At 40.2% G+C, this 19556-nt stretch overlaps 3 protein-coding genes across 3 annotated transcripts; all 3 read left to right on the forward strand.

Annotated features, from left to right (window-relative positions):
- The first annotated feature begins 433 nt into the window (after positions 1-433).
- Positions 434-1381, forward strand: LOC135626759 (early nodulin-like protein 8). The gene is made up of 2 exons (XM_065132349.1): positions 434-802; positions 885-1381. The coding sequence occupies exons 1-2, from the start codon at positions 586-588 to the stop codon at positions 1280-1282; spliced, it is 615 nt and encodes a 204-aa protein (XP_064988421.1). The 5' UTR covers positions 434-585; the 3' UTR covers positions 1283-1381.
- Positions 1382-1814: 433 nt separating this feature from the next.
- Positions 1815-7684, forward strand: LOC135626757 (SH3 domain-containing protein 2-like). The gene is made up of 10 exons (XM_065132347.1): positions 1815-2027; positions 3168-3290; positions 3375-3444; positions 3599-3750; positions 4594-4695; positions 5754-5954; positions 6045-6107; positions 6263-6415; positions 6531-6605; positions 7342-7684. The coding sequence occupies exons 1-10, from the start codon at positions 1968-1970 to the stop codon at positions 7456-7458; spliced, it is 1116 nt and encodes a 371-aa protein (XP_064988419.1). The 5' UTR covers positions 1815-1967; the 3' UTR covers positions 7459-7684.
- Positions 7685-12322: 4638 nt separating this feature from the next.
- On the forward strand, positions 12323-14469 carry LOC135626756 (cytochrome P450 84A1-like). Its single transcript, XM_065132346.1, has 2 exons — positions 12323-13321; positions 13657-14469. The coding sequence occupies exons 1-2, from the start codon at positions 12404-12406 to the stop codon at positions 14287-14289; spliced, it is 1551 nt and encodes a 516-aa protein (XP_064988418.1). The 5' UTR covers positions 12323-12403; the 3' UTR covers positions 14290-14469.
- Positions 14470-19556: the final 5087 nt, after the last annotated feature.

Consider the following 19556-nt stretch of genomic DNA (forward strand, 5'->3'; position numbering starts at 1 on the left):
AGAGTATGAAAAAAACATAAATATAACCAATAAGACACTTATGGGTAACATTTTTTTTTCTCGGAATTCGTCTTTCAGGTAATACATATTCCTTTAATTTAGTCTTATGTGAAATGGCAATCTAATTTCCTACCAGATGTCAGGATTGGCAGCCCTCCAACATTAAATCCCTCCCCCATTGCCCATCTGCATTCGGGAGAAGGGGGGCGAAATTGAAGTCAACAGAGACCGCCTATCATACTGATGCGCCCATCTTAAAGATGTCCAACGCAGACATCGACGGCCCTCCGTGAACCGTGGTGCGGTGATGGGAAAGCTCCACCGACATCGCTGGGGGACAACGTGTTCTGTTCGTCCCAAGTGACCCACGTGCCGTACCACAAAAAGGTATCCAAATCCCCTGCTTGCCTGTACGGCCACCATCCCCCCTCACGTTGCGATCTAATCTCTTTCTTTCTGCCTCCCCATCCAACAGCAAAAGGTAGAATTCCCCCTCCCCTCCTCTCTGCTGCATCTTCCTCTTCTTCCTACATCCCCAAGCTTTGCTTTAACCTTCTGCAGCGAAACCCAAAAGAGGGAGTTAGGATGCATCGTTTTCCCATCTTAATTCCCGATAGCCTTCGGACATCGTTCCAGGTAGTGGCAATGATGCTGCTGCTGTCGCTTCTACAGCAGAATGGCTGCTGGTGCTACCAGTACAAAGTTGGAGACCTCGACTGTTGGGGTCTGCCCCCTCCCTCCGACCCCCTCCTCTACTCCTCCTGGTCTAAGAACCACCACTTTAGCCTCGGTGACTCACTCTGTAAGCGTTCTTGTTGCTGTTATATATTCCACGATTCCTTCTTAATCTGCTGCAGCACGGTGGTGTGGTGTGCTGGGTCCAGTGTTCCTGTACCCGCCGAGCCAGGACTCGGTGATCCAGGTGACGGAGCGGGCGTTCAACAGCTGCGGCCTGGAGGATCCCATAATGACGCTGCGCGACGGCAACTCCCTCTTCAACCTGTCGGCGCCCGGGTACTACTACTTCATCAGCGGCGTCGCTGGCCACTGCGAGAAGAACCAGAAGCTGGCCATCGCCATCCCCTCTGCCAACGGCACCTTCTTCCCGCCGGCCGCAGACTTCGCCACCGCGCCGACGGGGTCGCAGTCCTACCCGATCGTATTCGGCCCCGCGTCGGCTCAGGGACCCAGCACAGCGCCAGCAGCGGTCGTCAGGGCCCCCGCGGCCATGGGATCCGTCGTCGTCGCCGCCGCTCTGCTTCTCGGTTTCAGTCTCCTGTGAGACACGGAAGGAGAGTCAGCGTCTGAATGTACTGATGATCGAGTTATCGATCAGTGTCATCCATATAAGTTAAGAAGGAAGGCTTCGGCTCCGATCCGACGTGGCTCTCTCCAAACCTATTATACATATATACCTATTTAAATTCAATATAATGTACCGAATAGTTTGTAGTATATTTTGATTTTATTTGACTTATTTATAGTTTTATATAATCAAAACACTATAATAAGTTAAAATATTATAACAGATAAAAAGTACAATCAGCTTTTTAAGAAATAGTTTTGATTTTTTTGAATTAAAGACATTATTTAGTAAAAATCAAAAGAATGTATATTTTGGTAAAAAAAATAAAAAAAGAAAAAGAAAAAGAAAATGATTGAGTGTCAAATTAAAGTATTTTAAGTATTAAATAAAAACACTATTAGAGAATTATGCGAAAAACGAAGTCTGTGTCTAAAACTCGCTCAACATTGGCGTCGTATAATAATTACTAGAAATTCTAATAGTGACCGATCGCGTCAATAATACACCGTCTCAAATCAGAGGCAGGCAGCCACAGCGAAAGGAGACCGCATCAGATCGCACCTCTTTCTCCTCCTCCTACTCCGCCGCCTCCCTGAAGATATCGACGAATCGCTGATCGAATTCCGGGCCGTTTCTCGGGCGTTCGCCTCCCTGGTGGTGGATGGAAGCCATCAGGAAGCAGGCCTCCAAGCTCAGGGAGCAGGTCGCCAGGCAGCAGCAGGTAGTCCGCTCTCCCTGGATCTTTCTCCATCTTCCCTCCCGTTACTGTCGTCGGGCTGTTCTTGCTTCGATTCGTGCCGATTGCTTTTGATTTGGGGCGGATTCACTGCATCTAGGGCAATGATTGACCTCTTCTTTCTTTTTCTCGGGTTGATCTGTTCTTCACCAAGGTGTTGAGATTGTATGGTTAAAGATGAAGAAGTCTTCGTTCAGCTCTTTGTGAAGATGTCTTCGTTATTTCTTTGTGAGTGCCGATAGAATCGTAGTCGTGATCGAGGGACGTTTGGGTCGATTGTTTCTTTCTTATTTTTCTTTTATCTTGTACTCGAAATGGATTGTGGTTTGCCTTCCAAATTACAAGAAAATGGGATATCGCAAACTATTAGGTTGATACTTGAAAGGTGAATCTAAGTGATCACAACGGATGATTCCAGAAGTCCCACCTGACCGTAGAATCCTGATTGAAGCTGCAAAATTCATCTTTGTTTCAAGGGTATAACTTGAATCAATTTCATGCCCTGTGGAAATCATTAAACAACTGAAGAATGAGACATGTATTTTTACATCTTATAATACAACTGAGATTGTAAATGAGAATGGAGAAAAAAATTGTTTTTTTTTCTCACAAGAGATCCATATATTCTCAAGTCAATTTTCCTACTGTGTTTCATAGTCTAGTTTCCCGTACAAGAAAAGAAAATTCACCTTTAGGAATTATATTATATGCCGACTCATATAATATATTTTTCTGAACCTTGATTTGTTCTTGCTCGATGCCATATTTGCAAATATCTATATTGCTTCGTATTTCCCATCAACTTCATTTACAGTAAATTACTTGTAAGTACTTGTAAACATAACAGAAGCAATTTCCTACTCTGTTATTTGTAGTCAAGTTCATAACAGAAGAGAAACATAATTCACCTTCACAAGTTATGGCATATGCCAATTCATGGTTACCATATCATTTGTTTAGACTTTCCCAGGGACTAGTTCATGAGATAAACATATGCATTACCTACTTCTATGTCAGTGCAATAAACCATTTATCTGCTTGTGGAAATTAGGGAGGCTTGCTGAAAGTGTCATATCACTGTCATGGACATGAGTAACAAATAGATTCCTGTTGTTACTTCTACAGGCTGTTTTAAAGCAATTTGGAGGTAGTGTATATGGAGGTTCTGATAATGTAATTACAGATTCACCAGAATATCAGCAGCATCAAAAACTAGAAAAGCTTTACATATCAACCCGAGCTGCCAAGGTTTAAAGCTCTCAACTTCCTGTCTTCTTGTCCATTATCTTCTCGGCCCTTCTCATTCACAGCCTTTAAATCATTGTCTTGCAGCATTTTCAAAGGGATATAGTCCGTGGCGTTGAAGGCTATATTGTTACAGGATCCAAACAAATTGAAATAGGTACCTTTTCCAATTCATGTGTTTTTCCCATCTGTTCATTTTTATCCATTACTATTTTCTGCAAAGCCAAACTTCAATTTTTTTGCTGAAGTCATACTACTTTTTCCAGCATAGACAAATATATTTTGTTTCTAATTGAGTTCATATTGCTTAGGCAATAAATTATCTGAAGATAGTAGGAAATATGGCGGTGAGAACACCTGCACCAGTGGAAATACACTGTCAAAAGGTGCTTTATCTTATGCAAGAGCTCGTGCTCAAATGGAGAATGAACGTGGGAATCTTCTAAAAGCTCTTGGTACCCAGGTTTTGGCACTTGTTTCCCAAGCTAATTTTTGATGCTGCTCTTCTAACAATGCAGCCCAGACTATTGGCTTATGGAACTTACAGAGTTTTTTTGTAAGAGATACTTGCTTATTCATATTTATAGTTCAAATTTTAAATGCCTTTTACCTTTGTTCTCTTTCATTTAGTGGATAAGGGTTACAGTGGATTTGCACTCTGTATTTTACATGTTGTCCAGTGATTACTTCCTTCTTTGCTGTAAACCAGACTCTGTTGGCAAAACTTATCCATGTTTACATAGGGCAGTTTTATCGAGTACATTTTGACTCATTGCTAATTCTGGATACTACATTAAGTTAATGTTATTCGGACATTTGCCTTTGTTTTTTTTTTCCCTAAAAGGTTCTTCATGTACTTATGCATGTTAATTTGATATTTTATTTAATCTGTACCCATGATTATTACATTTGCAGCTGATTCTATTTATTGTCTATTTTGCCTTGCAGTATGAGCAAGACCCTGGTTTTAATTTGTTTCACTTACATCTAAATTTTATGTGAAAGTATTAAAGCATCAAATGGATTGTGCTTCATTAAATGCTGTAATTTTGTCACAAGTTCTCACTTATTTTTTTATCACACACTTTTTCTGTTTTTCTGAATATGTTTGTTAACCATAGATGGCAGTTTGCCAGAGAAGATGCTTAAGTGGCTGTTTTTATATTGATGTTCCTGAGTTAGTGATCCTTATATAAACTGGTTTGCTAGATGCTTTCAGTGTCCACCGATCATATGCTATCTCTGCATTGTTAAATGCTTTCAATGTCCACTTATCATATGATATTCAATTATCATTTTCTGGCAGGTTGCAGAGCCATTAAGAGCTATGGTAATGGGTGCTCCATTGGAAGATGCTCGACACCTTGCCCAAAGATATGATAGGATGCGCCAAGATACTGAAGCTCAGGTAATCTTATTAGAAAATAGAAACTGATAAGATTATGTTTCTATTGGATATTCTCCATAGACATTCCTTGCATTTATCACTATTGATGAGCCTTATTTGTTCAAGTTGCTAATGGAATGTTATACTTAACTTGTATTGTTTAATTTTCATTTATATCTGTGATTCAATTTTGAACTACCTGAAAGTTAGTTTATCATACGTAACTTCTTAAAAAGTTCTAGCATTTAGTATTTTGTACCTCTCAAAAAGGGATACACTATATGATTGAACTATTTTCCTATCTTTTAATAGTTAAATATGTAATTATGAAGATTTACAGGGGGTGTTTCTGCATCGTTTGTCTCAAATACTGTAGCATAACTTATAGTGATGCAATGATAAGCAATAATATACTTATGCATATGCATGTCCACTTTGCAACTGGACTTGGAAGTATTCAAAGGCACAATGTTAGGGACATTCACTTTAAGGTGCTTTTGACAATTTTAAGAACATGAGTTCAGTGCATGAGGCTTCCCACAGCCCTAGGTCTGTGGAGAGTTAGATGCATGCAGTCTTACAGTTGAATTTATATGGCTGTTTCCATGCATCAAGCCCCTGAAAGCCAGAACACTGTGTAGGATGGAAACTAGTAATCTGGTGATTTTACTTATATGAATAGATATTGAAAATATACACTTAACAATTTATGAAATTCCCATCCAGCTGCATTAGATTGTTTCTTGATACAAGTAACTACAATCAGCTAATAAGAATTTGTGAAGCTGCAACTTGTAACCAAGATGTTTGGCTACCAACTTGATATCTGGGATTATAGTTCTACATTTTCTGCTTGCAATTTATTAACCATTGTGCCTGGAAGCTAAACAACTACCTATGGAAGTCATTTCATTGTTGAAATTCTTGTAGAACATGCCCTTGCTGTTTTAAAACTTCTTCACTAATTTTTCTGCAATTCTCTATGCTAATGGAAAATCTTCAAGCTATGATTATTTTTTTAATCTGAAAGCTATATGTGTAAGGAAGATCCTGTGAAGATATGTCTGATAATATGACAGGCTATTGAAGTTTCAAAGCGTCAAATAAAAGTAAGAGAAACTGTTGGTGGTGGTGACTACATTTCAAAGTTAGAAGCCGCTGAAGCCAAGTTGCAGGAATTAAAATCTAATATGGCAGTGTTGGGTAAGGAAGCCGTTGCAGCAATGACAGCCGTGGAGGCCCAACAACAAAGATTAACCTTACAGCGGCTTATTGCTATGGTATAGTCTTTGTTTTATGCTTCCAACAAGCTAGATTTTCACATATTGCTATCTTTTGCTTCATGTCTAACTTGCAATTTTTTCTGCAAGGTTGAATCAGAGCGCACTTACCATCAGAAGGTCCTACAAATTCTCGAACAACTTGAAGCAGAGGTACCTGAGAAATTGATTATTGTTTAGTCAAGTCAATAAATTCTTTCTCTTGCCAACTTTACATTTACATATGCATCATGTGTATGTTGAAAAAGTCTTTGACATGGATAAAGAAACTGACCTTGTTCTACTGTGCTGATGGATTTGATCAATAGATGCTGTCAGAGCGTCAAAGAATTGAAGCATCTCCAAATCCAGCAACAGAAAACTTTGTGCCGCCTCCCCCATCATATGAAGAAGCCAATGGCATTTTTGCTAACTCAACTGTTGATACATCAACTGATACCATGGAATACTTTTTAGCTGAGGTAATTAAAATGACCTGTATGTCCACCTCATTAAGCTGGGTTATACTAGCCGGTTGAGTTGTTTAACCATGTTTGCTGTGCTCACTTGAATGCATTATATGTTTGGTACTGCAAGGTTATTCAATCATATCAGGCCGAGACAGATGTGGAGCTTAACTTGTCAGTTGGTGACTATGTTGTTGTACGTAAGGTGTGTGTATTCTTCTGTGAATTGCTTCATTCATGTTCTGTCTCAACTTTATTGGGGCTAAATATTTCCATGATGAACAGTAACGCCTGGTTTAAAATGTTGACATGGTTTAATTTCAATCGAGAATCTTTTATTGGTCAGCTTAGACTATTTGTAAGCTTTTTGAATGGCTCATTGGCTTTTCTCTTTAAGATGAACCATTTTCCTTTTAAGTTTGACCATAGCTTGTCAGTTTTTGGCTTCCTTTCTCTAAACTCATCCCAAGAATGGGGATTTTTAAGGGTCATTTTTACTACAGTAACTTGAGAAAATCTCTTAAGAGGTTTTAGAGTTTTAAGAAAATCTTAACAAAAAGCATAGAACTTTCAGCCAACTAGACTGTTAGGTTTTAAGAAACTCATCCCAATAATTGGTTCATGGTCATCGGTCTTGGTGTTTGTTCCTCAAGTTTGGAGATGTCTATCTGCTTAGGTTTTAAGAAACTCATCCCAACAAATGTAAAAAGCACTCAACTTGTTCTTAACAAAACAAATTTGGGAATTTTGTTATCATACAAGTTTATTATCATTATTATTTTTTGTTCTTTTACAAACAAAAGATAGGTAAGTGGTTGCTCAATAGGACAGTGCAGCATGCATCTGCCTTTGTTTTCATATTGTTGAAGTTGAATTTAGTTGCCTTGTGCTGATGTCATACGATTTATTACCATCAAATCAATCTGTTTGTCCACTTACAGGTATCAAATAATGGTTGGGCTGAAGGTGAATGCAAAGGAAAGGCAGGTTGGTTCCCTTGCGCATACATCGAGAGGCGGGACCGTGTGCTTGCAAGTAAAATTGTTCAAATTTTGTAGAAAAATGTCTCTGGGAGATGTCTATCTGCTTGTTGTAATGTCTGGGCTTCCATATCCTGGAAACAAATCGTGTTTGTCTCTTCAGTTTATTATTTTGTTCTTGCGTTCTTGGTTCCCTATGTTTATTTTAGATGGCCAATTTTGTCAACTGAATTCACGATGCTGTCTTGTATCTTTGTCCAAGGTTAAGTGGATCATGCATGGAAGAAAGTTATTTATTGCTCTACGCACTTAACTCATAATTTGAGTTGCTTTGCTTGATGAGATAAGTATATAGAAAATGCCACCTGCATAAAACGCTCCTGATTGTGATCAATTGTGTTGAGTTGGTTGGATCAAGCTGCAGCTGGCAATACTTTTTAGCACTTTCCAATATAATAATATGAACATTCAGCTTTTAGTTCTGGTTAAAAAAATTTTGTTGTCTGTAGGTGCATGATGAGAATTGTTTACCTACAAATGGTGGGTTCTCCTTTTCTAGGGAATAATATTCCCATGTTGATGTAATGCATCAAATTGAAGGTGGCCTTGGTCCAACTCTAAGATTGTCATTTATTCTAGTAAGATTGTCATTTGTTCTTTAAAGATCTGACTGAGCATTCTTGAGTCGAGTGATGAATAGGTATTTGGGTGTTGTGAGCTTCAAAAGAAGTTGTATTTTTATAACTTATGTACTAATTTAAATCTATATTAGGGATATTTTTCACCTAATGCATGTATTTGGAGAAGAAAATTGTATTCTTAATTGGTTGTTAGGTTTGTAAATTTTTTGATCTTTGAAGGAATTCATTTCTTTTAAACTTGGATCTTTTTGGTATCTTTGGAGGAATTTATTTGATTTAGGCTTAGATATTTTAGTTAGCATTTGTCAATAATTTTTTTTAGATTTTTTGGTTTTATAAAAAAAAAAATCTATACTATACCTCATGTTAGACTAAGCATAATATCCCTACTGATAGGAATAATAAGAAATAAACCATAGAATACCAGATTGGTTAATCATGCTGAGTGTATTTTGAGAAATTTATTTTCTTTTATTTTTTAAACTTAGATCTTTTTGTTATCACTAATGCGAATGGGGTTATATCTTTTTGTCAATAAAATTCTCTATTTTTTTTATTATATAAAAAAATCTATACTATACCCATAAGGATATGAGTGTACTGAGAAACAAACCACAGAATACCAGACATCAATACCAAAAACAATGCTTGTTGCCTCTCCGAGGTGTGGCTGCAGATATAGAGTTGCAGAAGGCTTAAATCTGCAGACTTGTTCTGATGGTCCAAATGGTGACTCCAGTATAAATGGAATGTTGTTAGTGTAAACAACCTTGAGCCGTGGTCTCGGGGCCGACGCGGCTCGGTTCGGGTCCGGACGACGGGATCTCCCTGGGGCGTCACTCGAGCCTGCCGAGGTGGTCGCGTGCGGTGTCCGATCGGGACGGGGTTGCCCTTTCCTCCGGGCAGAAACTCCTCGCCTGTGCGTTCGGCGGGGACCTTCGGCTTCGCACCTGCACAAAGGTCAGGCCGGGAAGCTCGACCCGACCCCTCCGACGATCGAGTCAGATGATATGGAGGGGGTTTTAGATGAAGAAGTCTCTTTCTCCTCCCTTTGCCCTCCTCCTCCTCGTTTGAGATGCGATGGTATTTATAGAGAAGCTTATTGTTTCCTGATGTGCCCGCTTGTAGGGGGCAGGCTGGTAGCGTCTGACATTGGTGTTGCGTGGCGTGAAGAACCGAGCCGGAGCAGGCGTTAATACGCCTCGACCGATGTTCTGGTCAGTTCGACCGGGTGTTGTCACGTCGATCGAGGCGTGAGGCGTATCTGACGTCAGTCGAGTCTTATCATAATTACTATCCTCATCAAATGTGATACCCTTTTCTTAACATCCAAATTAATGCAGTTGCAACATTGTGAGTTGCTTCGACATGCCGCCAGATTAGTCCAATGTCAACAGGAGTTGTGTTTGTTGAGTTTGCAGCAACGTCAATTGATCCTTCCACCGAAGAATTCGGCAGTTCTTATGCTCAGATTGCATCGCATTCAGGTCAGAAAGATATTAAACAAGTTTAGTATTTCTGGATTTGAAGTGTGATAGGGAAACAATGATATGATCGACACCCTCGATTCCATGTCGACATCATCGTTTTTGTGAGGATGGCACCACAGCGTTAAGTGATAGATACCCAATCTCTCATGATCAGTACCTTAGCGTCCCATGGACGACACCTTGACGTTACATCCCCGATATTCCACAATGTGTAGCTGACATGGTATCGTTCCTTGAACAACATCATATCTATTTCACATCCTTTAGATTTGCAATGGCATGACTCCTTCAGGGTCGGGAGATGCGCGAAACTATTATTGAATCTTTTAACTTAAATATCAGAGGAGTCTTAACGGATACACCTCCGATATAGTTTTATAAGATTCGACACCATTAAAATTCAGCAATTCTTAATAAGAGACAGATATAAAATAGAATTTTGATTGATTCCGAATCTATATCCAACTCCAAAAATTGACTATGCAGTGCAATCTTAGGTTGAGATGGTCAAACTTTGCAGCTGATTGAGATTGTTGTGTGCGCGCGCCCTTTTTCACTTCTTTCTTCTCCATTTACAGTCTTCAAAGAGCTTATTAAAGAGGCTTTGAAACCTGTTGTTGCATCCATCAGAAATATGGTGGTGGTTGAGAACTTTTAGGAGCTGTCGTCTCCGGTGACGGGTCGGATTCGTGGTAGGTTGTGCAACGAAGGCAAAGGTTAAAAAAAGGTTAGGCTTTTACTTCACAAAGATGAAGCAGACAAGATTTGCTTACCAACTATTAACTATAACTTTTAAACATAATCTCATCATGTTATTAATTAGACTAATTATATATTATTTTCATAATTAATTATTTTAGTATCTCAATCGTTATATCTTCAAAAATTATATTGAAATCCTTATACTTATTTTTTCTCACCTGCCTGTGATCTCATTATGTGAGAAGACGCCAAGCCAAAATTGATTGATTGATACATTGTTCGTGGTGGGAGCTATAAGCACATCATTCGGTCACTCCCTTTGTTCGAAGTCCCTTCAGCTGAAGCATCAGAATCCACAGTGTATTTGCTCACCGGCAAATGAAAGTACTCTGTGAAGGTAGGTTAAGGTTATGGAAGACAATGACCTCTCTCTCTCTCTCTCTCTCTTCACCACCATCACCCATTTCTAAGTGAGCATAAATCCCAGAGACTTGAATGACAAGCTCCCTTCATTACGACGTTTGCACGCAGAAAAAAACCATTTTTTATGTTTGGAATAAAAGTTAAACACCGGAATGAAAGATTCAAACTTATGCTCTATTCTGATATATATAATATAAAAGATTCAATTGGGTTGCTCTAATCCCAACATCCTAAACTAATAAAAGAAAAGGACCCAATTATATTTTTTAGATAATTCAAAAGGACGCCATGCAAACTAAAAAATCATCACATTATAGAAAGGTAATAGTTTAAATAAATAGTAAGAAACCTCTCAATCATTCACTTAACATTTAAAGATCGATTCATGTTTAAATTCTTCGGGAGTTAAAGTGATGTGATATAAAGAGAAATAAACTTTTATATATGAACAAATATTAGCGGGTCATAACACACAACATAATTAAATGGAATCATAATAAAATAGAATACCAAAATATACGTGGAAAATCCCTTCAATATAAGGGTAAAAATCACAGGACAAACTAGAGATAATCCACTATAATAATAATAAATATACAAATCTCAATCTCTTACCTAAAACCTTAGCAATAATCACAAAAGAATAACTGGGATACAAGGATCACATCACTGTGCACAATATCTAAATCCTTCATAATTCTCCCGAGTAATTATAGTAAGAATCTATTATAGATCTGATCTAATCTGAGATGAAAGCACTACTAGATGATTGAGAATAGTCTTTCTATATTTACTTTGTTTTCTTTTCTTTCTTTCCCTTTCTTTCCACGACCCCCTTAATATAAATATGTGTTGTCCTTGTTCTTGTCTCTCTGTGAGCTTGTGAGCTTGTGAGCTGTGGATTGAATATAGGCTCTAAGCCCAACATAAAGAACTGATGGTTGCGTGACGCATTGACGACATCATCTGCATCTCCGAAATCTGAGGTCTATCTTCTCCGCGTACGATGCCATCACAATCAGATGTTAGAGTTCCTTACGAACATACAATAAAGATCGAGTTCTTTCAAATGCAAACACTAAACCACAACTCTCTTTTTCTCACGTCTGAATTATCCGCCTAATTTAAGCATAACGTATGAAGAAAATTGTGCCCAGCATAAAAATAATGATTTAAAAGATTTCTTGGCACATTTAGATTCTACAAAGTATACGATATCATGTAACTAATGAGAATCTGCCTTCGACACGGAAGGCAGCAGCAGCTGAGTTTGGTGGGAGAAAATTGCCGGGTGCCTAAAATTGTATTGGCTGGGAGCCTTCTCTTCACACCACACGCTGTGTTCTTCCTTCCATGCGTGGGGTGTCGTCACAACCTCGTCAGACTAACTCACCTACTTCTCTCCACCCCGACTGCAATGTTGATTATGGTGAACAATCATGGGTCATCATCATTTAGGTTCGCTATTACACTCATCTTCTTCGCAAACCATAAATAAGTGAATAGGACATGACGAAAGGACGTTTGACGGATTGGAATAGATGTCAAGGGAGGACGAATACAAACACCTGTAGAGATCAAAGATACAAAATAAATACGCGGCGGGGATGGCTATTATGGAATGAGATAAGCCTGTGGATCTTTTGTTAGTGGCTATATATATGTGGCCTTCTCCACTCTTCTTCTCTCAGGAGAAGATATCTCAGAGAGAGAGAGAGAGAGAGAGAGAGAGAGAGAGAGAGGGTATAACATATAGCTGCAGCAGCTATGGGATGGTCTGAAGAGGTCACGCCCCTGCACTTCATGGTATGCTTCGCTTTACCTTTGGTGCTCCTGTATGTTGTCGCTACGAGAAGACGAGGGAAGCTGCCCTTTCCGCCGGGGCCACCGCAGCTGCCCGTCATCGGCAACATGCTGATGATGGACCAGCTTACACACCGCGGCCTGGCGAAGCTCGGGGAGCACTACGGCGGCCTCTGCCATCTCCGTCTTGGCTTCCTCCACGCCTTCGCGGTGTCCACGCCGGAGATCGCTCGACAAGTGCTTCAGGTGCAAGACAACGTCTTCTCCAATCGCCCGGCCACCATCGCCATCTCTTACCTCACCTACAACCGCGCCGACATGGCCTTCGCCCACTACGGGCCCTTCTGGCGCCAGATGCGCAAGCTCTGCGTGATGAAGCTCTTCAGCAAGAAGCGCGCCGAGTCGTGGGCCTCCGTCCGTGAGGAGGTCGATGCGGCCGTCCGCTCCCTCGCCGACCGCGCTGGCTCTGCTGTCAACGTCGGCGAGCTCTTGTTCAACCTCACCAAGAACATCATCTTCCGGGCGGCGTTCGGGACGCAGAGCCACGAGAACCAGAACGAGTTCATCTCCATACTTCAGGAGTTCTCCAAGCTATTCGGCTCGTTCAACATCGGGGACTTCATCCCATGGCTCAGCTGGATGGATCCGCAGGGCATCAACAAGCGGCTCAAGGTGGCACGAGCGTCGCTCGACAGATTCATCGACAAGATCATCGACGAGCACATGGCGAACCGCAAGGAGGCTGATGCATCCGATGCTGACATGGTGGACGACATGCTCGCCTTCCTTGATGAGTCCGGCTACCGCTGCCAAGCAGGGGAGAGAGATGATCTCCAGGGAACCCTCAAGTTGACCAGGAACAATATTAAGGCCATCATCATGGTGTGCTCCAATATCCTATTGATGTCTCCCTACTTGGTTCACTTTCTTTGCTCCTCTTCACGCAATACAATTAGATTATCTCACATCAGAATGAGCTCTCTCTCTCTCTCTATCTATCTATCTATCTACACACACAGACACATACCCAGAGCATGATGGTGATGCACGACATCATCAAAAGATAGCAATTTTTTCCTACCCAACCACACTTTAGAGTTATTAAAAGCATGATATTTTAAGTCAAAGTAGTAATTATTATTTATTATGTTCTTCTGAATTCTTATATGATGGTTGTTTGAATTTGCCTCAATAAACTCAATTGCTTGACGACGCAGGATGTGATGTTCGGCGGCACGGAGACGGTGGCCTCGGCCATCGAATGGGCCATGGCCGAGTTGATGAAGAGCCCTGAGGACATGAAACGGGTGCAACAAGAGCTGGCTCATGTGGTCGGACTCGACCGGAAGGTGCACGAGAGCGACCTCGACAAGCTCTCCTTCCTCAAGTGCGTCACCAAGGAAACGCTCCGCCTCCACCCCCCCATCCCTCTCCTCCTCCACGAGACCGCCGAGGACTGCGAAGTCGCCGGCTACACCGTCCCCGCTCGCTCCCGCGTCATGATCAACGTGTGGGCCATAGGCCGGGACAAGTCCTCATGGGAGGACGCCGACGCGTTCCGGCCGTCGAGGTTCACCCCTGGCGGCTGCGCCGCATCTCTCGACTTCAAGGGCAACTACTTCGAGTTCCTACCCTTCGGGTCGGGCCGGCGCTCGTGCCCGGGCATGCAGCTGGGCCTGCACGCGCTGGAGCTCGCGGTGGCGCAGCTGATCCACTGCTTCACGTGGACGCTGCCGGACGGAATGAAGCCCAGCGAGCTCGACATGGGGGACGTGTTCGGGCTGACGGCGCCGAGGGCGGTGCGGCTCGCTGCCGTCCCTGCACCACGTCTCAGCTGTCCACTATACTGATCACTCTTCCACAAAGAATGAAATGAGAGCGACGCGTTGGTGGGTGTGTTTATCTTCTGCTGTTCAGACAATAATAATGCTTTATTCTATATGAAAACATATATATATGAAATATTTTGTATCGGAGATTGCTTCGATGTACACCACAGAATAAGATCACTGATTGTTGATTGCAGCTCATTGCGGGGTATCCATTGTCTCATGGTGGACTAATACATCACAAGTATAAGAAATCGGCCACATTGGTCGGAGGTCAAATCGCATACGCATATGCGTCCTTATTTAAAGTCTTTGGTTTCGCGTCAACTCCACTAGCATATGTGATTAATTATATATACCTTCAAAACCTATGATAATTTATTTACATCAATACATCCCTTCAAAACCTAAACCTTAATTCTGTATCACTATAATTGATGCGTATCAGCCGCTCTTAGTTAAATTTATAATTTCTAGTGTTATCTTTTAGATACTTATTATGATGTTACAAAATATTAAAAGTATTTTAAATCATATATGTTTTTATTTAATCAAAAAATTAATATGAAACATAATTTTTACCTCAAAAAATATTTCATTTAGGTCATAAAATTTACTTATTGTTAACATAAGACCTATAATTAATTGATGATTAATAGAAAATACATTATCGATCAATCTAACATGTGGCAGCCATGGTCTAAGGCAGATGATTATGTGTTGTCTCTCATCTCTCGCATGGATAAGAAACTAAGGGGAGGTTATTGGAGGTAATTAAAAGTTGCCTCCGAACAGAATATTCTATAAAATATTTTGTCTATTTACAATTATGTATAAAAGCTCATATTCAACATAATGAAAAAAGGTAAAGGATAACCTTTTTGACCACTCGCATTCGTACTCGTATACCTCGGGTTACTAACTTGGGTGTTAAAAAGATCGGGTTATGAAACCTCTCTTAACCTCGATCTTTATGTAGGTAGCACTTCAAGAGATTAATGTTTTTACCTCGGAGGCACATCGGACAACCTTACGCATATGAGCCTAGACTATATTGGATTGAGTAGGATGTTAATGACTTCTTCCTATAATATTTTGATACTAGAAGAGGACTTGATGTCGTAGGAATGCTTATCCATCGATTCTCTTAATAAATGCTTGAGTAAGGAGGCTTTGCCCTCAACTTATAGTACTTTCACCTAGGAGGACAACAGACACACTTTTTGCACATAGACATATTCACCTTAGTGTGAATGCTGATGCGATACTAGTGTCTATTCAATGACTAGGGTCTCTCACCCCTAGGGATAATCCCGAGTAGCCTAGTTATCCTCGTCGAGGTGTTTTCGAATCTCATTCAACAAGTGTAGATGCTAACAGGCATGATACAAGTTATCACTTTACTTTTTCCCTAGTTAGCCCAACAGATGATGCCACTAACTCAACTACGATCATAGGCTTAATCACCACTAACATTGGCACCTATCGAGGTTCCCCAACCGACGTGGTGTCAACAGTCTAGGAGAGCCCGAGACCCCTTGAACCACTAGCCATAGGGTTAGTTCGATCCCCATTTGTGAAATTCAGTGGATTTCACCACCACTTTATCCTACTTGAATCTGAGACCCAATTGGTGGATTCAATGGAGGGTTTCCTATGGATCCAACCACAATAGATGGATTGACATTTGAAGGAAACACGACGAGAGTTCGAACAATCAAAAGGGAAAGCATTAGTCGACCCCACCTCGGGTTGATTGTCATTTACCCAAAAAATCTAGGAGGAATCGATTCTAGCTAGCTTTTACCTCCTATCATTAAAGACATTCAATGGCAGTGTCGACCCAATAGAGTACATTGTAGCTTTCTACACCTAAATACCGTTGTATGACATTTCAGATGCCCTTATGTGTTGTACCTTCCTAACTACATTAAGAAGCCCAGCACGAGAATGGTACGCCTACCCAAAGTTGCTTTCCATTAGTTTTTTTGCCTAACTCACAAGAAAGTTCGAACTTTACTTCCTTGTGAACGTGCGCTTGAGGCTATTAAAGACAATGCTTCTCGGACTCAAGCAAGGGGAGGAGGAAATGTTTGTAGATTTCGTTACTCATGAAATCCAATAAATGGTAGATGCCCATCCATTGCTTATAATATAAACCTTCATAATAAGACTCAAGCCCTCTCATCTCTTCTAGTCATTGATAGAGAAACCATCGATGACTATGCCAGAGACACTTCGGAGAGTCAATCAATACATTATTACCAAGGTAATGGTCTCAAATAAGCATAAAAAGTCACGCAAGAGTGGCCACAATCCATCTTGACCCCGAGATCAGCACGACGAAGAAGATACGAGTGACTTAAGTTACCTCACCCAAGGTCCAAGTTGAGCCACTTAAATATGAGTAGAACTCAAGTTTTTCTATAAATAAAAGAGAATGGACTCTTGAAATACCTCACATGATGAATTCTCCATTGACGAAAAGAGATAAATCTAAATATTGTTAGTTCCATTGGGATGGATTATGGCCATAACACGGAGGATAGTCATGATTTGAAAGAGCATATTAAAGAACTCATGCGTTGGAGACACTTCGAGTAGTTCATCTTAAATCACCAGGAACCCTCATCCCGACCTCAAGGGCCAATAGAGAGATAACTTCAGGGGAAGATAACTTGTTGGGTCGTAAAGTTTATACTCAAACTACCATTGAAAAGCGTCGAATGATGGAGGGCAACCTAGAGATGAACTTCAAGGAGAAAGAGATGAAGTATCTTGACCTCCACAATGATAATGCCTTAGTTATTTTTGTAAAGATGATTAGCACTCGAGTGAAGAGGGTTATGATTAACACAAGTAACTCTGTCAATATTATCTATTTTGATAATTTTTATAAATTTAGGCTCTCAAATAATGATATTACCCATATAACTTCTTCGCTGATGGGGTTCACCGATGACTCTATCTTACCTCTCGGGACCATGAAACAGCACATCACATTCGGAGACAAGCCTTATTCTAAAATGATATTAGCTAAATTTATGATGGTAGATATCATCTCAGCATACAACACAATCATAGGCTGACCTATAGTGAACAGACTAAGGGCAGTTGTGTTGACATACCACATGGTTATGAAGTCCCGACAAGAACAAGCATTAGAGAGTTGAGAAGCAACACAAGAGAGTCATGCTAGTGCTACCTGATGGTAATCTCCCTATTAAAGAAGGCTCAATTGAGTTGTTAAGATCAGGGCAACACTTCTCCAAGAGAGACAAGTGCAACTCATCAACTTCTCTCGGGAGAATGTCAAATTGTTTGCTTGGTTATGGAGGGACATGAATAGAATGGATCACATAAAAAAAAAAAACCCATCACAGTGGAAGGTACAAGACAAAATATGCTTAAGGTATGAGTCATGAAAATCGGCCTGTGTCAAGAAACCCATCATAATAGGATGCACAAAACAAAATGTGCTCGAGATGCATGAGTCAGAAAAAACTCGATCTATATTAGAGGAAATTCGCCATAGTGAGAGGCACAAGGAAAAATGTGTCGAAAGCACTTGAGTCAGAAATATCCAATCCATATCAAAAGAAATTCGTCATGGTAAGAGGCACAAAACAAAATATGTTTAAGGCACAAAACAAAATATGTTTAAGGCACATAAATTGAAAAAACTCAACCTGTATCAAGAAACCTACTACTGTGAGAGACACAAGATAAAATATGTCCGAGGTGTAAGGAGAATATGAAGACCACTCTCCACCCATCTGACCACGTGGGCAAGGGTTCAAGGCAAATGGTCATGAGCTTTTCCTTGCTATTGTCCGCATGGATAAGAGGCTAAGGGGAGGTTATTGGAGGTGGTTAGAAGTTGTCTCCTTATAAAATATTTTATAGAATATTATAATCAAGTATAAAAGTTCATCTTCAATATAATGAAAAGAGGGGAAGGATCACATTTTTTTATCACTTGCATCCACACTCATGTACCTTGGGTTACTATTTTAGATATCGAAGGGACCGAGTTAAGAAATCTTTTTCGATTTTTATTTTCATACAGGTGACACCTCAAGAGCTTGACGTTTCCACATCGAAGTTCCTTCAAATAACCTTGTGTATATGGGTCTAGACCATGTCAAACTAACTAGAACGTCAATGTCTTCTAGTAGCAATGATTTTTCTTATAAATAGGTGCACGAGGTTCAATGAATATTTTTAATTAAACGTTAGAAAGAAGTAAATATAGTATTCAAAATCATAACTTGACCTTAAAGACCTAATTAAAAGATCATAAACCCAAAACATTAAGTTGTTTTATATATATATATATATATATATATATATATATATATATATATATATATATATATATATATATATATATATATATATATATATATATATATACACGATATTGAAGTGTGCTTCACGATGGTTAGTCTTGCGTGGTGGGTAGAGCTAATCCATCTTCGATGGGAGTGGAGTGCATATCGAAGTGTACTTCACGAAATTGCACCACAAACGACAATTTCGAGTGCAACTCAAGCATTAATTTGACTGTGACCACTATCTAGTGTATTCCGGATAAATCAGAGCAAACAATGTGTGTGTGTGTTAATGTTAGTTATCCTCTTATCTTCTCAACAAGGCTCAACGTGTCCTCTTTCTCTATTGCCATCAATCATAGTTTCCGTACTCAGATATATTACAAGGAGTTGGGGTTGTTCTCGAGACAAAAAAAAACAAAAAAAGATGGTAAAAAGTTGAAGACAAGCATTGATGAAAAGTTGGTGGAAGAGAAGAAGAGAGTAGGCAATGACTTAACAATACAGTGGGACCGTTGGGGTTTATCGACGTGATGAAGATACGACCAAGCGGAGGGAACGGAGGAGATAGAGACCAGGTGGTTGATTGAGATTTGTCACTTTGGCCACCACTCCACTTGAAGCGTTAACGCGTGATGATGGAAAGCACCAAACTTATTGTTGTGGTTGGATTAATAAAGTTGAGACGGGTGATTGGAGAGCAGTGATCGTGTGATGCTTGTAAGATGACGAATAGCAATCCCCAATAGTTCTCTTCCACTATTTCGACCTGTGTGGGGGCGGATATTTCAACAAATATTGATCGTTCAAGCAATGAGTTGCTTTCATATTTATCCCTCTACGTTCGAGTTTAATGTATTTACCATTCAAAAATCTAAAAATAAGTATATATCATTGTGATTAATCTCCAACTGCTATTTGACGAATAACCGAAACCCTAAATGGTATTAATAT

The sequence above is a fragment of the Musa acuminata genome, chromosome BXJ2-11, assembly GCF_036884655.1.
Source record: "Musa acuminata AAA Group cultivar baxijiao chromosome BXJ2-11, Cavendish_Baxijiao_AAA, whole genome shotgun sequence".
NCBI lineage: Eukaryota > Viridiplantae > Streptophyta > Magnoliopsida > Zingiberales > Musaceae > Musa > Musa acuminata.

What these genes read in the sequence shown, in the direction of transcription:
- LOC135626759 (XM_065132349.1), top strand. Translation starts at nt 586, where the DNA reads ATGCATCGTTTTCCCATCTTAATTCCCGATAGCCTTCGGACATCGTTC. An exon ending in TAGCCTCGGTGACTCACTCT is followed by an intron (nt 803 to 884) that starts GTAAGCGTTCTT and finishes TGCTGGGTCCAG; the next exon opens with TGTTCCTGTACCCGCCGAGC.
- LOC135626757 (XM_065132347.1), top strand. Translation starts at nt 1,968, where the DNA reads ATGGAAGCCATCAGGAAGCAGGCCTCCAAGCTCAGGGAGCAGGTCGCC. An exon ending in AGGTCGCCAGGCAGCAGCAG is followed by an intron (nt 2,028 to 3,167) that starts GTAGTCCGCTCT and finishes TTACTTCTACAG; the next exon opens with GCTGTTTTAAAGCAATTTGG. An exon ending in TATCAACCCGAGCTGCCAAG is followed by an intron (nt 3,291 to 3,374) that starts GTTTAAAGCTCT and finishes ATTGTCTTGCAG; the next exon opens with CATTTTCAAAGGGATATAGT.
- LOC135626756 (XM_065132346.1), top strand. Translation starts at nt 12,404, where the DNA reads ATGGGATGGTCTGAAGAGGTCACGCCCCTGCACTTCATGGTATGCTTC. An exon ending in ATATTAAGGCCATCATCATG is followed by an intron (nt 13,322 to 13,656) that starts GTGTGCTCCAAT and finishes TTGACGACGCAG; the next exon opens with GATGTGATGTTCGGCGGCAC.